This window comes from Poromitra crassiceps (genome assembly GCF_964638095.1).
Source record: "Poromitra crassiceps genome assembly, chromosome: 19".
Taxonomy (NCBI): Eukaryota; Metazoa; Chordata; class Actinopteri; order Beryciformes; family Melamphaidae; genus Poromitra; species Poromitra crassiceps.
The window spans coordinates 7,715,422-7,742,041 of NC_139646.1; the positions used below are offsets into that span (position 1 = coordinate 7,715,422).

At 46.6% G+C, this 26,620-nt stretch overlaps 2 protein-coding genes across 3 annotated transcripts; one reads left to right on the top strand and one right to left on the bottom strand.

The window, feature by feature from the left end:
- Positions 1-292: 292 nt before the first annotated feature.
- On the bottom strand, positions 293-26,189 carry slc5a10 (solute carrier family 5 member 10). The gene is made up of 13 exons (XM_083656200.1): positions 26,160-26,189; positions 25,795-25,899; positions 25,130-25,189; positions 24,301-24,405; positions 24,108-24,213; positions 22,280-22,485; positions 20,323-20,458; positions 8,147-8,254; positions 7,782-7,932; positions 4,598-4,766; positions 2,388-2,603; positions 909-1,002; positions 293-617 (listed from the first exon to the last, which is right to left on the bottom strand). The coding sequence occupies exons 1-13, from the start codon at positions 26,172-26,174 to the stop codon at positions 424-426; spliced, it is 1,665 nt and encodes a 554-aa protein (XP_083512326.1). The 5' UTR covers positions 26,175-26,189; the 3' UTR covers positions 293-423.
- On the top strand, positions 9,239-21,964 carry fam83gb (family with sequence similarity 83 member Gb). 2 transcript variants are annotated; one of them, XM_083656198.1, is made up of 5 exons: positions 9,239-10,600; positions 15,052-15,219; positions 16,567-16,691; positions 17,872-19,321; positions 20,565-21,964. In XM_083656198.1, the coding sequence occupies exons 1-5, from the start codon at positions 10,103-10,105 to the stop codon at positions 20,916-20,918; spliced, it is 2,595 nt and encodes an 864-aa protein (XP_083512324.1). In that variant the 5' UTR covers positions 9,239-10,102; the 3' UTR covers positions 20,919-21,964. The 2 variants fall into 2 exon arrangements, with proteins under 2 accessions (XP_083512324.1, XP_083512323.1); XM_083656197.1 differs by having other exon boundaries at positions 9,240-10,600; positions 20,556-21,964.
- Positions 26,190-26,620: the final 431 nt, after the last annotated feature.

The window sequence follows — 26,620 nt, forward strand, 5'->3', positions numbered from 1 at the left end:
TTTGTTTCCCCACCTGCCCCCTCCTTAGATCTGGACAGCCACTTCTTGTCAGGTAAGCACATTTCTTTGTTGACGTTTGTCAATATGTTAGTTCCTTTATTGTCCTTTCAGATTTTTTTTTCCATCTGTGGCAGTCACACAAAATACAATACAATACAATACAAACAGTTATGACATAAATATTCGCTCACAAAGTGCTTCACACCAACCCTAGTGAAGGATTATTAGATTATTATTATTTATTATTATTATTATATCTTCATGGTTTATTTAGCAGAGCTATATTGGAAGGTATAAAATATCTCTGGGCCCAGGAAGTCTGCAAAGGCGGTACCCTGTACCTCCGTCCTGATGGTAACAGCTAGATATGAATGTTATTATGAGCAGGTCGGGTCAGGCAGGTTTTAACATCTGGTCGTCCACTCAGGCAAAATATGCATAGAGAAAAATGTTGATGCTGACCAGCAGGATAGCGTTGCCACAGCAGAACCGAGACCAGAACACACTCTCTCTGACGCTAGGAACCCTGGGAGATGGAGTCTCTTCTGACTGCCGTGCCGATGAGACACAAAACCGTCCTCCCTGACCACACGTCATCCGCCGCACTGGCTCTGAGCCTGCAACATCACACACACACACACACACACACACACACACACACACACACACACACACACAGGAAGTGACCCAACAGCTACTGTGATGGTTACTATGACACAAGATGTAGTGTGTGTGTGTGTGTGTGTGTGTGTGTGTGTCCACAAGATGTAGTGTGTGTGTGTGTGTGTGTGTGTGTGTGTGTGTGTGTGTGTGTGTGTGTGTGTGTGTGTGTGTGTGTAAATGACTTTATGCCAATTGATGGCTGGTTTTATTCCAAGTGTTTGTAGTAGACTACTATAAACTCTCACCCTGGGAGCTCCGCTGGCTAACAGTGGACACTTTCTGCAGAGGTATTTCTCTTTGCGTCTCCTCAGTCAGAGTCCACCAGGTCAGGTTGCACAACTGGGACAGTGGAACAGTATAGTACAGAAAAATTATGAAATATGCATATTGTATTTATTGCAATTTTAGTTTCATGTATTCATTTCAAGGGCCAAATAATGTCTTAGAACAGTGGTCACCAACCAGTAGATCGGGATCTACTGGTAGATCTCAGGGTGCTTATCAGTAGATCCCAAAATCACCGTCAGTCCGTGCATGTTTATTGCAAACGGACAATTTTAATATACATACAATTGATTATTGCTTATTATTGAAATTATAAACAGCATTTCATTTATGGTCATATCTACCCACACTTAAGTATGGAATACGAGTTTATGATGATTTTTTTGTAATTATGTTTTGGTGTGTGAACCAAGTCTAATTATCAGGTTTACTGTTACAGTGGGGGGTGGACAGGTAGATCTTGTGCTGTTGAAAAATGTAGATCTGAAGTGTAAAGATGTTGGGCACCCCTGTCTTAGAACAATGGACCGTTCATCAGCAATATTTAGCCTACATTACACCATTCCTCAACTTAAAATACAAGCAAATAGTGAACATGTCATCTCCCACCAGTCATGTAGTTATTTGGGTCAGTCAGCAAAGAAAAAGCGGGGGGAAAAATTCAAGACAAAATTCAACATGGCTGAAAAACTTGTGGGCAGAAAATGGGAGTGGCCTATATGGATAGCAACTCAATTTAACATTTGAAATGTTGCTATAATGCCCTAAATGACACAAAAAATGTGCATACCTGCATACAAAGTTTGGTTGCGTTCCTGAATTAAGGCAATTTTTGTGAAATAGACCCGACCCACGACCAAACTTTGGGAGTCAATTATAAATTACAACAGTGTGAACTATCAAAAATCTGCTATGGGACTTTTGTGCGGGACAGGCAACACATGCTGTGTCGTGGTTTGGTGACAATATAGGACAACATTTGTAGGAAGAGGCTAATAGTGCATTCAAGACAAGTCGGACCTCAGAACTTTTCCGACCTCCGGCATAGTTGCGTTCACGCTGTTCCTGAAATGGAACTGTAACACCTGTGATGTCACAGGGATGCAAAACTAGTCGCCTTTTCGTGACAGTGACCTTTTTCATCCCAAAACAGGAGGATTTCTGAGTGTGTATCTGTCACCTTTTTCACTATCCATGACTTTGCATCCCTGTGTCAGCAGCCCCACAGGTGTCACAGGTGTTGAACGCCCAATTTGAAAGCCACCGTTTTCTCCATATTTCTGCGCCGAGGGCTTGTAATTTTTTGTAAAATTAGGTATTTTCATATTAATCATTAGATGAAGTAGAAAACACCTGCATCACACTCTTGATAAGCTTCTTGTCCCTCTACCTGTCTATTATTAGCTACAGTACACAGCTATGCAGCATCTGCACATCACCTGTTGATGGCTGGGCGGTGGTGTGAGCAGTGACACTGCGGTAACCACCACGGCAGTGAGCCCACACAGCAGAATGGCAAAGTGGAGATAGTGGACTCTCCGCAGCACGTCCGGGGCAAAGTCCTCTACGCCACATCTGGCCGGAGGGAAGGCAAACTCCAGCACCATCCTACACACACCCACCACCAGCCCTACCATCAGACCCCAGAACGCTCCCTGAAGACACACACACAACACACACACGCACGCACGCACGCACGCACGCACGCACGCACGCACACACACACACACACACACACACACACACACACACACACACACACACACACACAGAGATTAGTGTACATGTCTTGATGAACTTTGCTTAAAATTCCTGCTGCTGAAAGGTGTCACCATAATTCTTGCAGCCACTCTGGGTGTGTCACACGTAGGTGTGGCGAGACTCAGAAGAACACTCTCACTTTCCCACCGTGATAAGCAGTCATTGTTGTGCCGCTTCATTTAAGTGCACAGACACGTGCAGCGACACAAATAGTCTCCGCGTTCCCGCAAAGAATGTGATCCATGCGGTTTGCCTCGGCCACACGAAAACAAACGGGCAGATGTTCTTCAGACGTTCGTAACCTCTCCGTCTCATTTCTTTCACACCATCCTGACATTCTATCGCCTTCTTTCTCCTCCTGTCGTCACATTTTTTCCTCCATTCTTCTTTCTCTCCCACGCCCCTCTTAAACATCTCCCTTCCTCTCTCAGACTATTTCACGCTCTCACTTCATTTGAGTAAAAACATAGCAAATAAAGCATATTGGGGGAAAAGCTGGTAGTTATTTTAACTAGTTTTCTCTTACAAAATATTAACATTTCTGAGGGTGGAGTCATCCGTGTTTTTGATCTGGCCTAACAACAATATTAATCTCAAGATGTACATAGCATTTTCGAATCAAATCAAATCCATGCTTCTAGGAGTTGATAAGAGTGATACATCATACACACTATATGCTACATACAGTATGATGAAAGTAACGTTCAGAGAACCCAGTGTTCCCATGTAGAAGTCTGTATTGCATGCTATGACATAGGCTTATAAGTACGTATAATTAGCTACCAAGAGTTAGATTCTAGGTGAGTTAAACTTGCTGAACCTACAGCATTCAGACTAAAGTGTGTCAGTGTCTGACACATCCTCCTGTCTGGTGTGGTGTGACCTTTGACCCTGTGAGTCAACACCAGTAAAATCCTTAAAGCGATAACTGTGTTTATGTGAACAAACACAAAGCTCACACCTCCTGTGTAATAGTGTGATTTTACAACCATTTTCCAAATGAAGACCAATTAGGTAGTAGCACCCAGATACTTTGGTAATATTTACAAGTGGATAGGTTCCAATCACAGCTGCAATGACCGACATATTTAAAAAAAAAACACATTCTTATTATAATATGTAGTAGATTATCTATGGTTTCATTCAGTACAGGAAAAAAATAAACATTTACAGTTCAGTAGAGGGATACAACTTTCATTTCTGGAACAATTCTCCATAGTCTATTCAAATAGTTTGTCAGCATGTCAGCAGAGAGCAGGCACACCCTGGATTGGCTCGAGACAGAGATTAATCTTGACTATACAGAGGTGGACTGGTCTGTACATGTATTCTGAAAGTGTTTATCGGCTCTCATCTGATTCACGCTCTGGTGCCACTGTTCTACTCCACTCTCCCATTTCTGTCTTTCAACTCACTTTAATTCATATCTATCTTACTCTCATCACTTTTCTTCTTGCTTTTCTTATCAGACCGAAATTATACACATAAAATGAGTCAGTATATACACTCACACAGAGACTAAGCAGAGGAAGCTACATTTACATTCCCTGAGGCTAATAGAGAGGCAAAGTGGAACGTCACTTCCTGCTTCAGCACTGTACCAGAGATTTTCATCCGCCATTTATTTTCCCATAGACATTTCGTAAAATGCTTATAAAATAGTTTTGGTGATGGACAATGCTTACCTCCGGTACATGTTTTCTACATTGAGTAATCCACAATTTGACTGTCTGCAGAAATGTCGCCCCCACCAGTTGGTATGGGTCATTAACACTCATTAAGGTGATGATGCATTTTGCATCATAACATGGGTGTGTGCGTGCGTGTGTGCTTGTCGGTGTGTGTGTGTGTGTGTGTGTGTGTGTGTGTGTGTGTGTGTGTGTGTGACCTGCTCGTTGGTCCTCTTCCAGAAGACAGCCAGTGTGAAGACAGCAGTGACAGGTGGAGCCAGATAGCTGGTCACTGACTGGATGTAGACATAGAGCTGGCCGCTATTCGCTGACTGTAGGATGGGAATCCACACCACACTCACCACCACCAAGATCACTGTTGAAATCCTGGAACACGCACGCACACACACACACACACACACACACACACACACACACACACACACACACACACACACACACACACACACACACACACACACACACACACACACACACACACACACACACACAATTTGAGGGTCTTCCATTCCTTCAGAAAGAGTTTCTTGGTGACAATCGTCCCCTGTGTCAGATTCAAGATTCAAGATTCAAGATTTTTATTGTCACTCCATGGTACAAGTATCACGTGTGAAATTCTTGTGCTGGACTCCGTTTACAACATAGTGCAAATAGTACAAATATAACAAATATAACAGGGCATATGGGTGCAAAAACAACAAGAGACACAACAAGCATAAGGCAGTATAGTGATAAGACAAGTCAGAGACAGTGGCATATTCACTGCACATAGGTGCACGTGTCGGGTGCATACTTTAGACGTGCTTAAACATTTTAAATTCTGCGTATTTGACATACAGGTGCAAATAACATATTCCTTATTAAACATACAATTAAACTCGGCATTTTAAATTCGGCGTATTTGACATACAGGTGCAAATAGCATATTCCTTATTAAACATACAATTAAACGTTAGACATACGTAATGGTAGCAGCTACAGTACGGTACAGTGCGGCTACTACACTATTTGTGTATGTTAAGGAGTCTCGTGGCCTGCGGGAAGAAACTGTTCCTCAAGCGATTTGTGCGTGCTTTCGGAACCCTGTATCTTCTCCCTGAGGGTAGCAGGGAGAACAGGCTGTTGTGGGGATGGTTTGTGTCTTTGATGATCTTCAGGGACCTCCTGAGGCACCGCTGTTTATACAGTTCATGCAGATCTGGCAACTCACATTCTGTTACGTGCTGTGCCGCGCGTCTCACTCTCCGTAGCGCCCTGCGGTCCATGGTGGTACAGTTCCCGTACCAGGTGGTGAAGCCGCCAGTCAGCAGGCTTTCAATGGTGCCTCTGTAGAAGTCCCTGAGGATTTCTTTCCTTAGCCCAAATTTCTTCAGGCGCTTGAGTCCGTGTATTCGCTGTTGGGCCTTTTTGACGACAGTGGCGGTGTGGCCGGCCCATGTCAGGTCCTGGTGGATATTGACTCCCAGGTACTTGAAGCTGTCCACCCTTTCCACCACTGGCGGGGAGAGGAGGGCAGTGGGGGGGGGAGAGGAGGGGTGGTGGGGGGGCGGAGGGGCGGAGTGGTGGTGGTGGGGGGGGGGAGAGGAGGGGAGGGGTGGTGGGGGGAGAGAGGTGGCAGGGGGGGGAGGAGAGGAGGTGGCAGGGGGGGGAGAAGAGGAGGGGAGGGGTGGTGTGGGGAGAGAGGTGGCAGGGGGGGGAGGAGAGGAGGTGGCAGGGGGGGGAGGAGAGGAGGGGGGAGGGTTGGGAGGAGAGGAGGAGGGAGGGGGAAGTGGTGGGGGGGGTGATGGGGGGGAGGAGAGGAGGAGAGGGGTGGGAGAGGAGGAGAGGGGTGGGAGAGGAGGGGGGGAGGAGGGGAGGCGCTCTGGCAGAGGGGTCGAACCTGGCGTAGAACGCGTTGAGTTCGTCTGGCAGGGTGGGTGACTCGTTGTTGTTTTGCTGTTTTGCCCCTTTGAAGTCAGTGGCAGCGTGGAGTCCTCTCCACAGGTGTTTGGGGTTGTTTGAGTCCAGTTTTGCTTCCAGCTGCCTGCCATATTCTCTCCGTGCTCTTTTTAAAGTGCTTCGGAGGGCATATCTTGTCTGTTTGTATTCCTCTGGTGTTCCGGAGTTGAAGGCGGTGGTCCTGGCGTGGAGGGCTGCCCGGACGTCACTATTGATCCAGGGCTTCTGGTTTGGCATTATTTTGATTATTTTTTGGGGGATTATGTCCTCTGTGCATTTTTGAATGAAGCCTGTTACTGTGTCTGCATACTCGTCCAGGTCTCCTGCAGCCTTGAACTCTTCCCATGCTGTTTGGTCGAAGCAGTCTCTCAGAATGTCCTCTGATTGGTCAGACCAGCAATGGGTGGTTCGGAAGGCCGGGGGGTGTCGCTTGAGCTGTTGTTGATACCTGGGAACGAGCAGGATGGAGGCGTGGTCCGATCTGCCAAAGGGGGGGCGGGGGGTCGCCTTGTAGCAGTGTTTGATGTTCGTGTAACACTGGTCTAGTGTAGTGTAGTAGAGACTGCTGCACAGCCGTGGGAAGGAGCAGAGAGGATTCCGAACAGCCGAAGATGGCGAGTTCCGCCTCCGGCTGAAGGGTTATTTTGTAGGCCTTTGAGTACCAGTCACATATTTTGGCCCAGAATCCGGACAGTGAAGGGCAACCCCAAAAAGCATGGCACAGTGTGCCCTCTGACACCCGACACCTATCACATAGTGGTGAAACGGAAGGATAAATATTGTGCAACCTATGCTTGGAATAATAATAATAATAATAATAATAATAATACATCAGATTTATATAGCGCTTTTCCAAGTGCTCAAAGACGCTTCACAATATAAAACAATATAATACAATAACAATAATAATAGAGAAGAAAATAAAATAAAATAAATAAAAGGTGAGGAAGGAGTTCATGGGTTGAAAGCAAGGGTGAAAAGGTGGGTTTTGAGGGCGTGTTTAAATGATGACAGAGTGTCTGCTTGACGGATATGGCTGGGGAGGGCGTTCCAGAGGGTGGGGGCAGCTGCAGCGAAGGCCCTGTCGCCCCAGGTCCGGAGCTTCGTTCTGGTGGTTTGGAGGAGGTTAGCATCTGCGGACCTGAGGCGACGGGTAGGCGTGTGGAGGTGAAGGAGGTCAGAGAGATAGGAGGGGGCCAGGTTGTTGAGGGCTTTGAAGGTGATGAGTAATACTTTGAATTGAATCCTGTACGTGATGGGGAGCCAGTGGAGATCGTGGAGGATGGGGGTGATGTGGTCGGGGCGGCGGGTGGAGGTGAGCATGCGGGCAGCGGAGTTTTTGGACGTATTGGAGTTTTTTGAGGGTTTTTTCAGTGAAGGACTCTGTAACCACCGGTTCACCCTGCTGCCCCCCAAACCTTCCTCCATGTGTGAGCATCCTACCTGCCGACCAGTAGCAGTTCTTTCTCGGAGGCGCGTGGGCGGTGCTTCTTCCAGATGTCCATGGTGAAGAGTGTGGAGCTGCTGTTGAAGATGGAGGTCAACGATGACATCAGAGCTGCCATCATCACTGCGATCATGAGCCCCCGCAGGCCTGACAGTGACACACACACACACACACACACACACACACACACACACACACACACACACACACACACACACACACACACACACACACACACACACTCCAAGTATGGAGTACACAGATGCACACAGGTAAAAAAAAAACATATCAAAGGACACATTCAATAATAAAAGTGCTAAAATGTAATAAAAGGTCAATGAAATAATGGCAGTAGTCTCACCACTTGGCAGGAGTTCAATGACCAGTTTGGGAAAGGCGATGTTGGAACATCCCACCTCCGCTCCACACACACGCACACACTCCTCGGGATCGACACAACCTACAGTGTCTGAAACACGCCGACACAGGTTGCTCACACACCAATTATGCACAGATGCACATGCACATGTGTAAAAGACTATAAACACATGTATCTGAAATACAGCCCATCAGATTTACAAAGAACAGTGGACATCAATAATTTCTAGTGACCCCCATTCTGTAGGCTACTCTAGAGTGACGCATGCTGCCACACTGACCAAATAGCCTACACACAGTGTAATGATCTTTGAGATATCACATTACTTGTATAGCAGTAGCACTTTATTTGGGTAGTCCAGTGTTGTTCCTATTAGGCGACGAAAGCAGATGTCCAACAAACTGTCACTTGCCTATGAATCTCTACAGACTATACAGTATGTAGCCTAAACCTGACCCAAATTCTAACTGCAAGACTCATCCCCAATGCAGGTCATGCAGTGGAAGTGCAATCTCCTTGTTTGTAACTTTTGTAGCGCTAAAAGAAAAGAAAAGGGCTATGATTATTATTATATTACTACTTTTCACACTATTGCAGGTATCACCTGAAGCTCAGATGCCCTTTCAGTGACACAACAAAGTGAGTATTGAGCATTGCACTGTCCAAATAAAGGGTAAACTCACATTCAGTCTACTCTTTTGTCAGGCTAGTTAGCATGTCCAGAGGTCCAGACTAGTGCTAAGTCTAAACAGGTGTGATGAAGGCGCTCTTTGGTGGGGATCACAAGATTTAAAAAAGAAAGGTCCAAGGTCCAAGGCACTCTTCTGGCAAAAAGTCAAAAGAATTTATTGAGATGGCTATTTCATGAAATGTTTAAAAACAGTGGATGTTAAAATAAAGCTGGAACATAAATAATAGAAGTAAAACTGCCTCTGTTAGAATCTAATAGCCTGGTAGCCTATTAGATGTTGTTGTTGTTGTTGTTGTTGTTAAAAAAAAATGTGAAAAGGAGCCTTTCTCCCACGTCCGGGGCGGAGGAGGGTGGAGTTTATTCCCTCTCTCCTAAACGGTCTACCGGACACTCCTCCTCTCTGCCCCCGGCAACAACTGGGCTTCCGTTGCCGAATTCCATGGTCAGACACACCGGGGGTAACACACGGTCGGTCCTGAACTCTGCCCTGGATCAACGTCAAGAAAAGAAAACTTCTCGCGGACTTGATCGTCGTGGACACGGAGGAGTGAGTGAAAGTGAAGGCTCGTGTATAGGCGTCAACAGTTTAACTGGTATGAAATTTACGACTTTTGTCTTTCGAGGAACTCGGCTGCAGTTGCCAGCATTGAGCGGAACAGTCTCCGTGTTTTTCGGCGTTCCAATGCAATGAAGAAAACAGTAGTAGTCAGCACAATAGATTGTCTGAGTCACGCAGTTTCACACAGTGGGGGCGGATTATGGTGTTCTTTTTCTGTGTGAAGGGCGAGTTCCGCTTTTTATATTGACTCACTGGCTGACAGACACAGTCATCTGATCCTCCCTCACCTCGCCCAGACAGCTGCCTCGGGCCCCGGCCGGGTGCAGCAGCAGAAGCTGCCTGCCCTGAAGGCTGAACCGAGCCCGCCGCGGCCCCGCTACCTGTCTGTCAGGTGATAGGCGTGGCCCTGGGCGGGGTAGACCTGTCAGCACCTGTGCATGCGTGTGCATGTATAGTTTAATATGTGTGTGCTGCGTGTTAATGTAACTTGAGATCTGGGTTGAGCTCGATCCTGTGAGAGGAACTGTAAGCCACATAAACAACAGCCTGAAAGCTGATCTGGATCAAGTCACTCATGGACTTATGGAGCATAACAACAAGCGGCACGGATCCAGGGTTTGACCCCGCTTGGCCTACAGTGGAAACTGGGTCAGTTAACTATTGATTGACCGGTGGACTTTGAGGGGGCATGGCGTTGTCACAGATCCAATGTCTGGACGATCACCACGTCAACTGGCGCGTGAGCGAGAGCAAACCAGAGTTCTTCTACAGCGAGGACCAGCGGCTGGCGGTCGAGGCGCTGATCAGCAGAGGCCGTGACGGGTTCGCGGACTGCCTCCGCCAGAATGGCGTGCGCGAGTTCCTGTCGGAAGCGGAGCTGGAGCGGCTGGCCCGCACGGCGGAGGCCTACCGCCCCGGGCACGAGCACCAGCAGAAGCCAGAGGCGGTGGCGACAAGCCCAGGCCCAGGGAACCTCACGCCGGAGGACTGGGCAGACCACGGCGCAGTGTCGCTGCAGTACTGGCCGGACCGGTCCGAGGCCTCTGTGGCGGAGCTGGACCTGGGCTGGCCCGAGGCGATCTCCTACCGAGGTGTCACGCGCGTGACCGTGCACACGCAGCCTCCGATGGACGGACAGACGCACATCAAGGAGGTGGTGCGCAAGAGCATTGCATCAGCCCAGAAGGTAGGCAGTGGTGATGATGACATTGATGATGATGACTGATGATGATCGGGTGTTATAATGCAGTGGCTGCAAAGGTTCCTAAGCTAAATTAGACATGGACCTAGTTCAGTTTCACTATTTAGTGTATTAAGAGTTAAAGGGCTACAGTGAAACAAATAGAGGTTTTCATTCTCCACTGCTATCTCTTTACGTACTAGTCACATCTGACAAAGAACCATGTGTCACGTGGGCTTGGAGTCGCAGTTGACCCCGCAGTTTGTCGCCAAACTGTTGCACTAGAAGTTATAAATCAGAAAGACATATAAAAAGTAGAGCGCGCACATCCACTCAAATTGCAGGTGCAGGACAAAAGCAATGAAACATATAAAAAGAAATAGAGTCCGCACACTGCTTGACTTGCTCCCAGTCGATTTATTTTTGACGTTTCGGTCAACAAGGACCTTCTTCAGAAATGAAGCAGGAAATGACAGCACTCAAATTTATACAGTATGGGTCACACCCATCCACCAATTGGCAGAGGGGAAAAAAAGGTGTCATGTGAGCACAATCAACCATCTTGGTTGATTGTGCTCACATGACACCTTTTCAGGTGTCAAGCAGTGTGCGGACTCTATTTCTTTTTATAAATCAGAAAGACTACATACACTGTCGCCCCTAAGTGACGTCACTTTCTCTACCGGCAAAGCTGAAGACCAGCGACATGCCACAAGCTTCCACAAGCTATGTAGTTTTTATACGAAACTAATCCCTACTTTTCAGTTTGGCGACAAACTGTGACTTTCTTGACATGCAAAGTTATGTTTTAAATTGACAAAATTAGCAAAATTAGCGTTGGCACCCCGTGGCACAATTCAAACGGGATCAAAAAAGTAACCTTATTCTCCGTCCACCGCCATTCATATTTTTCGCAGCGCTGGTACAGGGAGAAAGCAGGAAGTGAAGTTTCACTTTGGCTCTCTATAGACTCAGGACCTGTCTACGGCAACCATTTTAGGGCATCCTCGTCCGTCAGAGTATAGGCTATCGTTCCTCAGTCTAAAGCGTTGTCAGTTGTCATGTCTCCTATAGTAAACCGTCGAGTGTGCTCTGAAACACCTTCAGTCCTCACACGAAAACGCTGTCATTCCTCCTGCCTCACTAAAAACGTTGTCGATCCTCCTGCAGACTAGCTGTCAGACATCACTCAAACTAGCTGTCAGGCATCACTCCTCACGTCTCACACAAAAACGTTGTCGATCCTCCTGCAGACTAGTTGTCAGACATCACTCAAACTAGCTGTCAGTCATCACATGAAAACGCTGTCATTCGTTGTTTTTGGTTGTTCTGCAGGAATGAGTGATGCCTGAGTGATGCCTGACAGCTAGTTTGTGTGATGTCTGACAGCTAGTTTGAGTGATGTCTGACAGCTAGTCTGCAGGAGGATCGACAACGTTTTTAGTGAGGCAGGAGGAATGACAGCGTTTTCGTGTGAGGACTGAAGGTGTTTCAGAGCACACTCGACGGTTTACTATAGGAGACATGACAACTGACAACGCTTTAGACTGAGCAGAGATGGGAAGTAACGAAGTACAAATACTTCGTTACTGTACTTAAGTAGATTTTTCGAGTATCTGTACTTTACTTGAGTATTTAATTTTCTGACGACTTTTTACTTTTACTCGTTACATTTTAACACAAGTATCTGTACTTTTACTTGTGTACATTTTCAAAACAGGTTCGTTACTTTTGTTTAAATGCACGAGAATGTAATTTAAAAACGAGTAGAAACAGGAGAACGGAGCAGAAGTAATAGACGAGTTTCCCAGCGCTGCTGATAAAAGCTCATTCCAGCTCCGCCAATAGTATGACTTGGCACTCCTCCGGGGCGTGGACAAAGAAGCACAAAGAAGAGAAACACAGATTTTCTCTGAGGGGAGACACACGCAGACATAGCCGTGCAGACAGCCAGCACTTATTAGCGCTCGTCTTTTTGCAATTCATTCTCTATAAGTACGCGCTTAGCGCGCATCTCTTTCAAGAAGCATTTCATCGCGTTTAAAAGCTGGTGGTGGTTTTTTTAGCACATCGCTCTGGGCGCTGAAAGCTGAGGAAAGTTTAACAGGGAAAGCGCCCTGCTCCTCTTCACTCCTCCCACCTCGAGTCTTCTCCCAGGAGAGGAAGATTTTCATCTCGCTGCTTCCAGAGTTGCCAATAATCTGGCTTTTCGAGGCGTTCTTTTTTAAATAACCGCATGGCCCCTTATGGTGTTGTTCTAACACATACATTCAGTTTGTGCACTGTCAAAATTCAGCTAATATGGAATATGGTGGCGTTCTAACACCAGAGACAGTTCTGTCTTAACACGTTGAGTGCCATAGCCGAGATATCTCGTCTTACATAATCCAACGGTTAAGTGCCATAGACGAGCTATCTCGTCTTACATAAACATTTTTTTTTTTGACGGTGGGACATCAATCAACTCCTTTTACGTCTTCTATATCACTATTGGGAGGAAAAGAATGTGTATAATCTATTTTACCGACCACTAAGTGGCGACAGTTCTCTCCCAAGACAGAGAGAAGCCACAGCCAGCCACAGCCAGAGCAGCCAGCCAGCGCGCTGGAGAAAGCCACAGTGTAATTTTCAAGGAAGCAGCTCGGCGAAAACTCCCTCGATCCCACACACACACACACGCGCGCGCGCACACACACACACTCGAGCACCCCCGCGCATAAATAAGACCAGAATCGCAAAAGCTTACTCAAACCTCAAGAAACAGTTTTTACAGTCCAGACGGCCGCGGAGAATCCTTCCCCCGCAGCACAGACGGAGGGAGGAGCCCGGAGACACACACACACTCTCTCCCTCTCTCTCCCCCTCCCCCCAGTCCCGAGAGAGAGAGAGAGAGAGAGAGAGAGAGAGAGAGAGAGAGAGAGAGAGAGAGAGAGAGAGAGAGAGAGAGAGAGAGAGAGAGAGAGAGAGAGAGAGAGAGAGAGAGAGAGAGAGAGAGAGAGAACACACACAGAGCGGGAGACAGACACGCCGCGGGGGCAAAGAACGGACAGAGATCCCCTCGCCGCGGAGCAACGCGCGAACACACACACACACACACACACACACACACACACACACACACACACACACACACACAATACAGTATACAGTCTCGCCCAAGGGCACCCACAATCACAGGCAGGTGACTGTTCTGCTGTTTGATTGAATTTCACAAAACTGCGATTATCTCAGCTTGCTGTCTCATACGCTAAAACCATGCTGTACTCAACGGCTAATATCTACATAACTACTAACTCTGCAAACTAACTCTTTTAGACAGAGAAAGCACACATTCTATTAGTTATTTTTAGATGATTGGTGTTCACGAAGTCTTAACAGAAAATAATCCTCGGCTGTTGTAAAATGAGCCAGAATCCTCAAAAAAAAAACCTGGCACAACTTACCTACAGGATTGAAAAAATGGCTGGCACTCAATGTGTTAATAATAAACCTTGAATTTGTGAATGTGATCAACCTGTGGACATTCAGTTCCTTATCCATTAGGTATCAGTATCATATCAGTCTCGAGTATTGTGATTCTGCACTTTGTAAGGGACACCTTGTATCCAGCAGTTAAACTTGTCTAACTATTTGCACATTCATATATCATGGAAATATTAATGAGGGAGGACTAGATATGATTTTAATGGGGGGTTTTTTGTGTGGAAAAACCATAGCACACTATTTAAAGTAGAGTTTTAAGATGTGTAAAACATTTGATATAATTTATCCTCAAATTATATTCTATGATGTGAGGTTCAGTCATTCAGAAAGATACGGTAAAAATACTTTTACTTTTACTCGTTGGGTACATTTCAGAGCCTGTACTTTTTTACTTTTACTTGAGTAAAATAAGTTAATCAGTACTTCTACTTTTACCAGAGTAGTTTTTTACACAAGTAACTGTACTTCTACTCAAGTACAGAATGTCAGTACTTTTCCCATCTCTGAGACTGAGGAACGATAGCCTATACTCTGACGGACGAGGATGCCCTAAAATGGTTGCCGTACCTGTCGCAAGTCTCCTAAGTTGGCATGGCCGTGGCACAGATACAGGAAGTGACTGGAAGATGGGGTGTCTCACTCTGATATTGACCGTCTCTGGCTGAACTCTACCTAGTACTGCAGCTTGGATTCATACTGTCTGGTGCCATTGGAAGCTCTCCCTGCTTTCCTGTCTATATACTGTCCTATCAAATAAAGGCAAAACTGGACAAACTTAATGCAATATATATATGTATATATATACAGTATATACATACATATATATACATGTATATACACACACACACACACACACACACACACGCACACTACAGTTGAACCCGCAGATCAGGAAAAACTAACAGGTTTCCTCTGTGTGTGTGTGTGTGTGTGTGTGTGTGTGTGTGCGTGCGTGCGTGCGTGCGTGCGTGTAGGTAATAGCAGTGGTGATGGATGTGTTTACAGATGTTGATATATTCCGAGACCTGCTGGATGCATCCTACAAACGCAGAATTCCTGTTTACATTATCATTGACATGGCAGCCGTCCCTTGCTTCCTGTCCATGTGTGGCAGAGCTGATATGCACCGTGGACACCTAAAGGTATGTATGCTCGCGCGCACGCGCACACACACACACACACACACACACACACACACACACACACACACACACACACACACACACACACACACACACACACACACACACACACACACCTAGATGATGTTTTGGTAAGCTGGGGGGATGAGCTAGTTGGAGGGGCTGCCTGCTCTTGATAAGTGTAAAATAACTTTAGGCCTTTAGCTTAGTGCCAACATGACACCATACAGTTTTCAATAACCAATGGTAATACAATAGAAAGGAAAAGTCAATCCAGGGACACAAACGGGGCTTATCAGCGTTTTACCTGCAAGCCTTTATAATATTGAAGTACCAGCTAGTTGGTAGGCAGATTGAATCCATTCACTATTCTTTTATCTCTGTTCTCTGAGCTGAACTAATCTACAGCTAATAAATACTTAAAACGTGCTTCATGGTGAGGTTTTCTTGAAGTATTTTAGACTGGAGGCCAAATGTGAATGTCCTTACAGCACAGACACATTCCTGTCTGATCTGTGCTGCAGGCAATTAGACACAAACCACACACACACTCACTTCCTGTAACAAACCACGCACACACTCACTTCCTGTGTTTTTTCTTTTCTGGAATTTCTCCGTCTTCGTCCAGGCCTTTTCTCTAAATTGTCAAATTCTCTCATATCTGCCAACTCCACTGACTTTATGACTCCTGTAGTCCCATGGCCTCCTGTGAGGTTTGGCACAGAACATTTCCCTCGCCGGGTAACGCTCGGCCTGGAGCCACGCCCTTATCACAGGGCCTAAGTCAGACAAACACCGCAGGGTGTGTCATACAAACATTATGCACACACATACAGCCCATGTTCGAACCTGTTGACTCAATAAGCATATGCACACACATACAGCCCATGTTCGAACCTGTTGACTCAATAAGCATATGCACACACATACAGCCCATGTTCAAACCTGTTGACTCGGTAAGCATATGCACACACATACAGCCCATGTTCAAACCTGTTGACTCAATAAGCATATGCACACACATACAGCCCATGTTCAAACCTGTTGACTCAATAAGCATATGCACACACATACAGCCCATGTTCGAACCTGTAGTCAGTAAGCATGACGTATATTGTGCTTCCAGTAGAGCGGCGCTGTTCTTGACAAACAAGAAAACTCATCTCATTGTCTTTCCTTGTCTTCCTCCTGTTCTCTTATCTCTCCCTAATTTCTCTTTGTTCAGTGAAATTCACTCCTCTCCCTGAAGATCCCTTAAAGCCATTCTTTACATAGCATTAACCCTGTGTGTGTGTGTGTGTGTGTGTGTGTGTGTGTGTGTGTGTGTGTGTGTGTGTGTGTGTGTAGAACATGCGTGTGCGCTGCTGTGGCGGTGTGGAGTTCTACACGCGGTTGGCTCAGAAGGTCCGTGGTTCTCTGAGCCAGAGGTTCCTCCTGGTAGACGGAGACAGAGCCATCTCTGGTTCCTACAGGTGAGCAGCCTCTTTCTATTTATACCTGTATGTTATTACTGTATGGTTTGTGTGTCTGTGTATGTGCGAGTATGTAAGGTCTGTGTCAATTTAAGTTGAGTAATTATTTAATGTATAATGAGGATTTTATGATTTTTAAGATTTTTTTTTTAACTCGGAAAACTGAAGATGAAGATGAAACTCTTCAGTTTTGCAAAAAAAAAGATCACCAAGGCGTTGTGGCAGCATGCAATGCTACCTGCTAACATAGATTTATGAATATAAGGGACAGGATTACAGGATTCAATTCAAATTATTACTCATCACCTTCAAAGCCCTCAACAACCTGGCCCCCTCCTATCTCTCTGACCTCCTTCACCTCCACACGCCTACCCGTCGCCTCAGGTCCGCAGACGCTAACCTCCTCCAAACCACCAGAACGAAGCTCCGGACCTGGGGCGACAGGGCCTTCGCTGCAGCTGCCCCCACCCTCTGGAACGCCCTCCCCAGCCATATCCGTCAAGCAGACACTCTGTCATCATTTAAACACGCCCTCAAAACCCACCTTTTCACCCTTGCTTTCAACCCATGAACTCCTTCCTCTCTCACCTTTTATTTATTTTCTTTATTTTCTTCTCTATTCTTAAGTTATTGTATTATATTGTTTTGTATTGTGAAGCGTCTTTGAGCATTTGGAAAAGCGCTATATAAATCTGATGTATTATTATTATTATTATTAAGGCAGATTTTCCAGCGCAATAAACCCCCACCTCAATACACACCATTCCATTCAAAGGTAACACAATGACAGAATGTATGACTATATTGCTCATGGATTTCATGCACTTTCTATATAACATCTAAAACCAAACCATCTTATCAGATGATGAGGGAGGGACCCTGGGAATTTTTTTTATCAGTGTCAGTTTAGGGGTCGTGAAAAGGTTTGAGAACCACTGCTTTATACGGTCTCATCGCCCATATACTGTATATCAATGGGAAGTGGTGCACAAGAAACATGCAATAGAGTGATGCATGACTCATGAGTACAAATGCCTGATGTAATGACTAATAAACTATAAACTAGGATTCGTCACCACTTCTGAGATGACCAGCAGTGATGACATCAGAGCTTTAAGAGACAGAGTTTAAAGAAGGGACTCCAGTATTCATGTGCGTGTGCTTCTGCTTTTAATTCCAGCTTCACCTGGTCGTCGTCTCGTCTGGACCGTCACCTCGTCACCGTGGTAACGGGGCAGGCCGTGGAGACCTTTGACCTGCAGTTCCGTGACCTCTTCCTGACCTCTAGAGGCGTGTCCCTGAGCAAGGTCCCTGTGGTCGACGAGCCTGTCCGCGAACCCGTGCCTCAGGTCGCTCCTCTTCCGGTGCCCGCTTCTATCGCCAGGAAGCTCATCAACCCCAAGTACGCCTTGGTGGCAGCCGGAAACCACGCAAGTCCCGCCTCCTCCGACCAGAATTCCAGCAACAAGAATTCAAGCAACAAGAATTCAACTTCCCAGAATCCCGCTGGGCTCAGGCTGCTCAAAGGGCGGGTTAAGGAGCACACGGTGCCTCCGCTGCATCCTGGATTAGTCGGTCTGGAGAAAGCCTACTTGATCCCGTACCTGCCTACCTGGCCCGAGCCGGACCCGCCGAGCGACGTGATTGGCTTCATCAATATCAGAGACGACAAGCGGGCCAATCAGGTTCACTTGCAGCGGTCGGAGAGGTTTGAGACCAGCAAAGCTATACGCTTCAGCTCGCCGTTCACACCGCCCGCACACACGGACACGCACACTTCGGGTCGGGACGTGAACGCTGCCGGTACGGCCAGACACCCCTCTGAGGAGAGGGTGGCCTCTGCTCCCCAGCCCAGCACGCAGCTCGAGGAGCCCAAACACGCCGGCCCAAATGAGGACCACACTGACGCGAGAGATTCCAGAGGGCCCCCTCCGCAGCACGACGCGCCTCCGACACAGCATGCACACGAACCCCATACGCACACCGCCAAATCGTTAGCCCAAGTTACTGCTGATTCACAGCCCACAGACCATTCACAGCCCACAGATGATTCTAAACAAACTCCAGAGACACACACTACTACTGCCCACCCTCCAGCCCCTCCCATTCCCAAACCCCGCACCCTGCAGTTGGTCATAGACTCCACCCCATCAGAGCAGGCCGGCCAACCGCAGGTTACCCTGATTAAAAAGGACCCATCGGACACATTGGCTGGCTCCTCCGGCAAAGTGCAAAGACAGAAAGATGCGAAGTCTGGCCGCGGCCACGGGCGGTCAAAGGAGGAGGGCAAGGACTCCGGTAGCAACGGCGAAGGTAGCCAAGACAGCACCAAGGTCATGTGTGACCAAGCGGCCAATGAGAACCCCTCCAGCGGCGTCTCCACGGCGTCAGAGGAGGAGTTCTACGATTGCGGCCAAACGGAGCCTAGTGATCCGCTGCCCAATGGAGTCACGACGGGGTCGGGCCACGGACATCGCCAAGGAGATGGGGTCAACCTGATGGCCCGCCTCTCCCAAAGCATGCTGGATCTCCGGTTTCCCATCCAATCGGACGATGGCGCTGCCCTTATCCACCAATCACAGCAGCTGCGCAGACAGGGACCCCCCTCGCCACACAGACACATAGGACAGGTGAGGATCCAGTAGAACTCTTTTTTATCATACTGTCACTACAGCAATAATAACACAATGATAAGTCATTGTGGACTGCATGCTTTGGCTAAATCCTTCAAATCCTTTTCCAGTGAGATAAGAATATGCACATTAGCATTGAATATGAGTGCAGAGAGATTCATTCTTGGCGTGTAAGTGCAAGTAGGCAGGGCAGTTCGATTATGTTTAAACGTGACACACGCACACATTCATACCACAAAACCCACTTTGACATGGGTGTGTTTCAAGGGCAAGCCACTGCCTGCTTACAGTAAACTAGTCTCGGTTTCCAGACGTTTGTGGTGAGCGGCGCCAACAGCGCCAGCTCACCACCAAACGTCTGGGAATTTACTGTTCCAAATCTGGTTCAGAGCCCGGCGAGAACGGCCGGCAGCAGACACCCCTACATTTATTATTAGAATTTTATTTGGTAGCGGCAATGCAATGTTTCATAGTTCCAATATAGAGCAAGACACTTGATGTGCTGCAAAGAGAGTTTATACCTGTTGTTTATTTTACAATAATTTGTCCTACCCGGAAGTGGTCCGCTTGCTACTGTGAATGCTGTGAAGTCATCAGACAGCAGGCTCTGTAACGTTAGCCTCGGGAGTCGGGGCTTATCGCTGGGGCAAAGACCTCTAGCCGCCGGGGCCGGATGAAACACGTCCTATTAACAGGTTATGTTTGTTTCTAAGTGATTAATATGTTTCTCCGCAAACGCGACAGCACCGGTTCTGCATGAGCGTCACTGCTCCCAGAAAGCAGGCACGCCCGCAACACTCATGATTGGTTCTCCGATGCAAGGCTTCCAACAGCACCACCTAACGTTATGAAAAGATTTAAATGGTAATATTCTCAGTCTTACAGTAGTGAAACGGATTAAGACTGAGAGCTGAGTCTAACAGTAAACAGACATACCTTACAACAACATACCTTTTTGCACTAGAAAAATGTGTGTGTGCGTGCGTGCGTGCGTGCACCTGGATAGAGAGCTCGGCTGATCATGCCAGGGAGGATGATGAAGATGAAGGGCAGCATCTTCAGGTAGGATGCCAGGATCGATGCTCCTTTCACATGGCTCATGTTCTTGGCGGACAGAGACCGCTGTACGATCACCTGCGGATAGAGGAACACACGGCCAAACACTTCATGTCTTCATGACTAATACAGCCCGCTCATGTCTCTCTGCTTCCTCTCTCTCTCTCTGGCTAAGTTGTTTCAGGCCTCGAGATCTCCGGGTCGTGAAGGGCGGCTGAGAGGAGCCAAAGTTGTCATCGCCAAGCCGGGAAGTTATCACCGCCCGGCCCGAGCGTCGGGCCCTGTGATAGGAGGGCACCGCTACTGGCAGGGTCAAGCGCTGCAGCCCGACACTGGCCAGATGCGTTCCGGCCGGTCGCCACGACGACACAGCCCAGACTACAGGAAGGCGGATCGCGCCTCTCAACAGCCACCGCCACCCAATCCACTGGGGGTGCTGGGCGTGCCTTTCTCCAAACTGAGCAGTCTCAGACACTTGAGGGCGCGTGGAGGAGCATCGCAGAAGAAAGTGTCAAATGGCAACAAGGCTGTTAGGTAGGACTGGTTATCTATGGATCCAGTTTAGACGCACAAGGATGTTAACTGGTCGTTGCTTTAAAATATCTGCTTTCAGAAAGCGCGGTGACTCTTTAGTGTGGAGTTAACTCTCGCATCTTTATCATCTCCTGTTTTAAAACTGGAAGGCTCAATATACAACAACAACCGATGTGATGTTTTGACAAGGCAAACCCAGCTGGGTGCGGCAGTAAGCAAGTCAAGGTGGAAGATATAAATGTCTTATTTGATGTTATCCTTTGAATGTAAATGATCAGTTAAGAAAACGTGATCATGAATGCAAACGGGAAGAAATGAGAAGTTAATACTAAGACTTATTGGAGTGCTTTAACTCCATGAACACAGCACAGGTTATAGACATTCCCAGGACTTCTGTGGGAGAAGAATAGCTTGCATTCTCATTCTCTGTCATTTAACCACATCACTCCCAAACCATCGCTTCCTGGTTCTGGCCTCTGACTGATAAGAGTACCGCAGGGATGACGTATTTTTGTAGGCTTTATCCTGTAATCGCCGCCATGTTGGTTCTTCAGTGGAAAAGTCTATGGGGATTTAGAATGGGGATTTCACTTAAATGCATAAAATAAGGTCTGTGATTAACAAAAGTTTATGGGAACGCAAATTTGGGTTCAGCATGATACTCTTCACAAATGTGAATAACTTTTATGCCTTTTGAGGCATTTTCTAAAAATCGCGTAAAACCCCCCCCCCACATTTACGTTCCAAAAGTCATAAAAGTTATTCACGTTTGTGAAGATTATCATGCTGAACCCAAATTTGCGTTCCCACAAAATTGTGTTAACCACAGACCTTATTTTATACATTTAAGCGAAAACCCCATGTTAAATCCCATAGACTTTTCCTCTCACAAACCCGGAAGTATACTTCCGGACTCATTCCTGGCTGCGCCTCTATTGGTTTTCAGCAATGTGGAGACCACTGTGATTGGTTGAGGTGGTGTGGGGGTGGGGCTAGCATATTTGGCAGATGTAGAGAACAGGCATGAAAAACAATGTTAAATGTTGATGTGGGACCAAAAGTGAATGTTGTAAATAAAGAAGCACATTGTTGCTAAGACTCTCTCTCCTGTTCAGTTGATTTTATTAGATTGCTTTTCTCTGATACAAAATGCATCTCAACATGTGGGAATGTGTCAATTCCTGTGCACTGAAAGTGCGGCACCGACAGTAGTCCTTAACTCAAACCGACCGCATCTGCATACTTACGGTTGCATTGGATGTGGGCCAAAATAGTTTGATGTCCGTGTGTGTGCACATAATGATTTTTGTTATGTACGTCTGTCTTTTTGCCTGTGGATGTGTGCGTGTGTGGGGGCACATCTACCTGATCCGTGCACCAGTACCAGGTGGCCAGTATAGTGAGACCGAGCGTCATGCCCGGCCATGGCAGGTCTCCTGTGGTGGCGTCTCTGAACAGATGCATGGCGTCCTGGCGTGGCAGGTGGCAGCTGCTGTTGGGGATGATCTTACTGGGCACCGCCGTTCTGTACACCCGCTCCAGGTTATCATAGCCACCAATCTTGTTAAAGGCTGTGGACCAGGCACGCACACACACACACACACACACACACACACACACACACACACACACACACACACACACACACACACACACACACACACACACACACACACACACAACACGACAAAAAACATACAATCCTCAAAATAACTGTTGTATGTTTGCATTTATAAACATTAGGGGTGTAATGGTTAACAAAATGAACGGTTTGGTTCGATACGACACAGTGGTGTCACGGTTCGGTACGTTTTCGATAGAGCAAAAAAGTAGAAATGAGGAAAAAGTAGAGACACGCACATCCAAAACCTGAACAGGGCAGGTGCAGAGCTTGAGGTAGAGACTGATGAAAGAGAAAGAAAGCTTGCACACTGCGAAAAGGCTCCAAGTTGAGTGTATTTATTTTACACCGGTAAAAAAGGTAACGTTTCGGGCAGGGTGCTGCCCGAAACGTTACCCTTTTTACCGGTGTAAAATAAATACACTCAACTTGGAGCCTTTGCAGTGTGTGAGCTTTCTTTTTCTTTGATCAAAAAAGTAGAAATGCCAGAGAAATTTCCTTGATTTAAAAATAGTTTTTATTTGTTTTACTTATTTATTTGATTATTTTCACAGTCTAGGTAAAAAAAGGTTTACCATGATGTCCTTGTAGAAGACTTGGACTGTTCAACAGTGAAAGATTAGTTCGGTTTGTAATGCGTATTGAACCTAAAGCCTCGTACCTCAACGGTTCGGTATGGATAAGCGTATTGTTACAGTTACACCCCTAGTAAACATGCATGCATACTCGGTTGTGTGCATGTTTTCTTATGAATGACTGCAATTGTACATACCAGTAATTGTGAGGATGATTGCTCCTACGATCATGATAACGGTCTGCAGAGTGTCTGTGTAGATGACAGCAGCAAGGCCGCCTGAAAGACAAGTCAGGGTGTGTGTGTGTGTGTGTGTGTGTGTGTGTGTGTGTGTGTGTGTGTGTTGAGGGAATGTTTTCAAGCCCATAACACTCCTATGCATTATCATGTATCTACCATAACACTCCTATGCATTAGCATGTATCTACCATAACACTCCTATGCATTAGCATGTATCTACCATAACACTCCTATGCATTATCATGTATCTACCATAACACTCCTATGCATTATCATGTATCTACCATAACACTCCTATGCATTATCATGTATCGAACAGAAATACATCAAGGCAGGTGTCAAATCATATTCATATCTTATGCCAAATTATTAGGGCCTATTAGAAAAAACTAACAAAAACAAAACAAAAACAGTCTTGATCAATTAACAAGTCTGAGTTGTCTCCAACTTCCGAGTCTGAATGCATGAATGTGCGAGTCCAAGTTATCAATGCGAGTCACGAGTCCTGAAAATGACTCCAGGGCTCGAACTCAAGTCTGCTGGTGTGTGGTTGTTTGTGTATGTACCTGCTATAGTGTAGAGAGCAGTGACCACCAGCATTAGTCCACTGGTGTGTGGTTGTTTGTGTACCTGCTATAGTGTAGAGAGCAGTGACCACCAGCATTAGTCCACTGGTGTGTGGTTGTTTGTGTACCTGCTATAGTGTAGAGAGCAGTGACCACCAGCATTAGTCCACTGGTGTGTGGCTGTTTGTGTACCTGCTATAGTGTAGAGAGCAGTGACCACCAGCATTAGGACGGTGGACACGTAGAGGTTCCATCCCAGACACACCTGAACAAACAGCGCTCCGGAGTACAGGTCCGTCTGGTGACAGGGCAACACACGAGTCAGGAAGACAATTCTCCATCTCCAAATGGTTCAATTGAGTGTTGCGTTGTTTGTGTGCCCTACTGATATCTTGGTGAAGACTGATAGCAGCAGCGACAGGACAGCCAGATAGGTGCGGATCCTCTCGCCCCCGAACCGACGACCCAGGTACTCTGGCATTGTGACGATCTGAACACACACATTTCACCACACAGAAAAGCTCAAAATGGTTTTATGAGTGTCCTGCGGATCAGCAGAAGGTGACTTTGGAGAAGGTATAATAAGAATAATAATTCATTTATTTTACTGTATATAGCGCTTTTCAATTACCCAAAGACGCTTACAATAGGAGTCCACAGAAAACAAGAAAAATAGAAACTAGCAACAGGCAACAGATACAAATAACAATAGCAAAAGTAACAAACGAGCAACAGGCAACAGATACAAATAACAATTAACATGACTAGTCAGGGATATGTGGAAAACAGAGGGGAGGGAGGGAGCGTGAGGGAGGGACAGGGGAGGGGGTGGTGAGGGTGCAGGAGGTGGTTAAGGGTAGGGGAGGTTGTAAGCTTGGGAGAACAAGTAGGAAAGTTATGTTCACCTTTCTTTCTTAAACCCCCTCCCTATGTTGAGTGCACTTATGTACATAACTAAGAGGGTCATTCCTGTCCTTCCTAATCAGGAGACAGTAGTGTGTTTGTGCGTGTAGTGTGACACTCTGTTGGGGAAGTTTCTTGGTGGAAATTCTAGTAATTTCTAGTAATCTAGTAATTCTTGGCACCTGAATTTACCTGATGAACCAGACATGACAAGTAGTCATGCACCTCTGTGTGTGTGTGTGTGTGTGTGTATGTGTGTGTGTGTGTGTGTGTGTGCATGTGTGCGTGCGTGTGTGTGTGTGGAAACTAACCCCTGAGGCCACATAGACGGGGACAAACACCCAGGCCAGGGCCAACAGCACGTAGGTGGCCTGAGAGAAAGGGGACAAAAAGAGGAGACAGATTTGACAACATGCTGCACATTTCATTGGTCAACCTGTAATGCACTATACATATTCATGAAGCGTTAATGAAATGACTTCACCTAACAACTATAAATAGTGCTCTATCGTCCAATACAGCTGGACACTATGAAGCTCTGCTGCTGCCCCCTGCTGGCTGCTCATGTTGCAGCTGCATTCATTCATCCAAAATACACACTGCTGGGCGACTTGATCCAAGCTTGTCTAAACAACCGTGTGCCAGGAAGTAAAGTAACGACTGCTGTTTCATTCATTATTATCAGACATAAAAGAAACAATGCTTATGAAATAATGTAGCCGTATATTGATATACAAGCCCTATGGGTTTGTATAGTCAGCCCCATTAGCCATCACAATAGTTATAATGTGTGTCCTGCTTCATTGCATCCTTTGTGTTGGGTCCTGCTAATAGATACAATAGAATGACATCTCGCAGCGGGAGAAGTGTTGTCATATAGTTCTACATGTCGTGTGCGTGTGCGTGTGCGTGTGTGTGTGTGTGTGTGTGTGTGTCGTATGTGTGTGTGTGTGTGTGTGTGTGTGTGTCTACTCACATTCCATTCAAAGCCTGCTACAGCGATGCCTCCAGCAGCTCCAGTCCCAGCCAAGCCGATGAACAGACCTGAGCCCTCTGAGCTGGCAAACAGAGACGCTCCGATCTGCACACACACACACACACACACACACACACACACACACACACACACACACACACACACACACACACACACACACACACACACACACACACACACACACACACACATTATCTTAGACACACTCTGCACTTAGGCACACGTCTCTGTGTACCATAGAAAGGATACAGCATTGATTTCACTGCACACATCGAGACTCAAACCAGACTAATTTTCTTTTCCCTTTACCTCTCTCATTCTCACACACATGCACACGCACTCACCGGCCACCAGGCCATGTCCCGTCCAGCCAAGAAGTATCCGCTCAAAGTATTCCTGCTCACCCTGCATGATGACTGACAGAGAAAGAGGTTACACACACACACAAACACAAACTGAACACACATAAGCCACTTCTTAACATGCAGTGGAATCCGTATTATAACCTGCACCTAGCCGGTTGGCCTGCATGTTAAACAACAATTAGCCGGCCTACGCAACAAGCAGAAAACACACACACACACACACACACACACACCACAAACAAACACAAACTGAACACGCATACAAGCGGAAAACACACACACACACACACACACACACACACACACACACACACACACACACACACACACACACACACACACACACACACACACACACACCACACACACACACACACACACACACACACACACACACACACACACACACAGACACACACACACACACACACACACACACA

Bases quoted from the DNA above. Each gene is read 5' to 3' on its own strand.
- fam83gb (XM_083656197.1), top strand. From the start codon at position 10,103: ATGGCGTTGTCACAGATCCAATGTCTGGACGATCACCACGTCAACTGG. The intron at 15,220-16,566 runs GTATGTATGCTC...GTGTGTGTGTAG, and splicing joins TGCACCGTGGACACCTAAAG to AACATGCGTGTGCGCTGCTG. The intron at 19,322-20,555 runs GTGAGGATCCAG...TCTCTGGCTAAG, and splicing joins CACACAGACACATAGGACAG to TTGTTTCAGGCCTCGAGATC.
- slc5a10 (XM_083656200.1), bottom strand. The intron at 25,190-25,794 runs GTGAGTAGACAC...CCTTTCTCTCAG, and splicing joins TAGCAGGCTTTGAATGGAAT to GCCACCTACGTGCTGTTGGC. The intron at 2,604-4,597 runs GTCACACACACA...GTGTGTCTTCAG, and splicing joins GGAAGAGGACCAACGAGCAG to GGAGCGTTCTGGGGTCTGAT.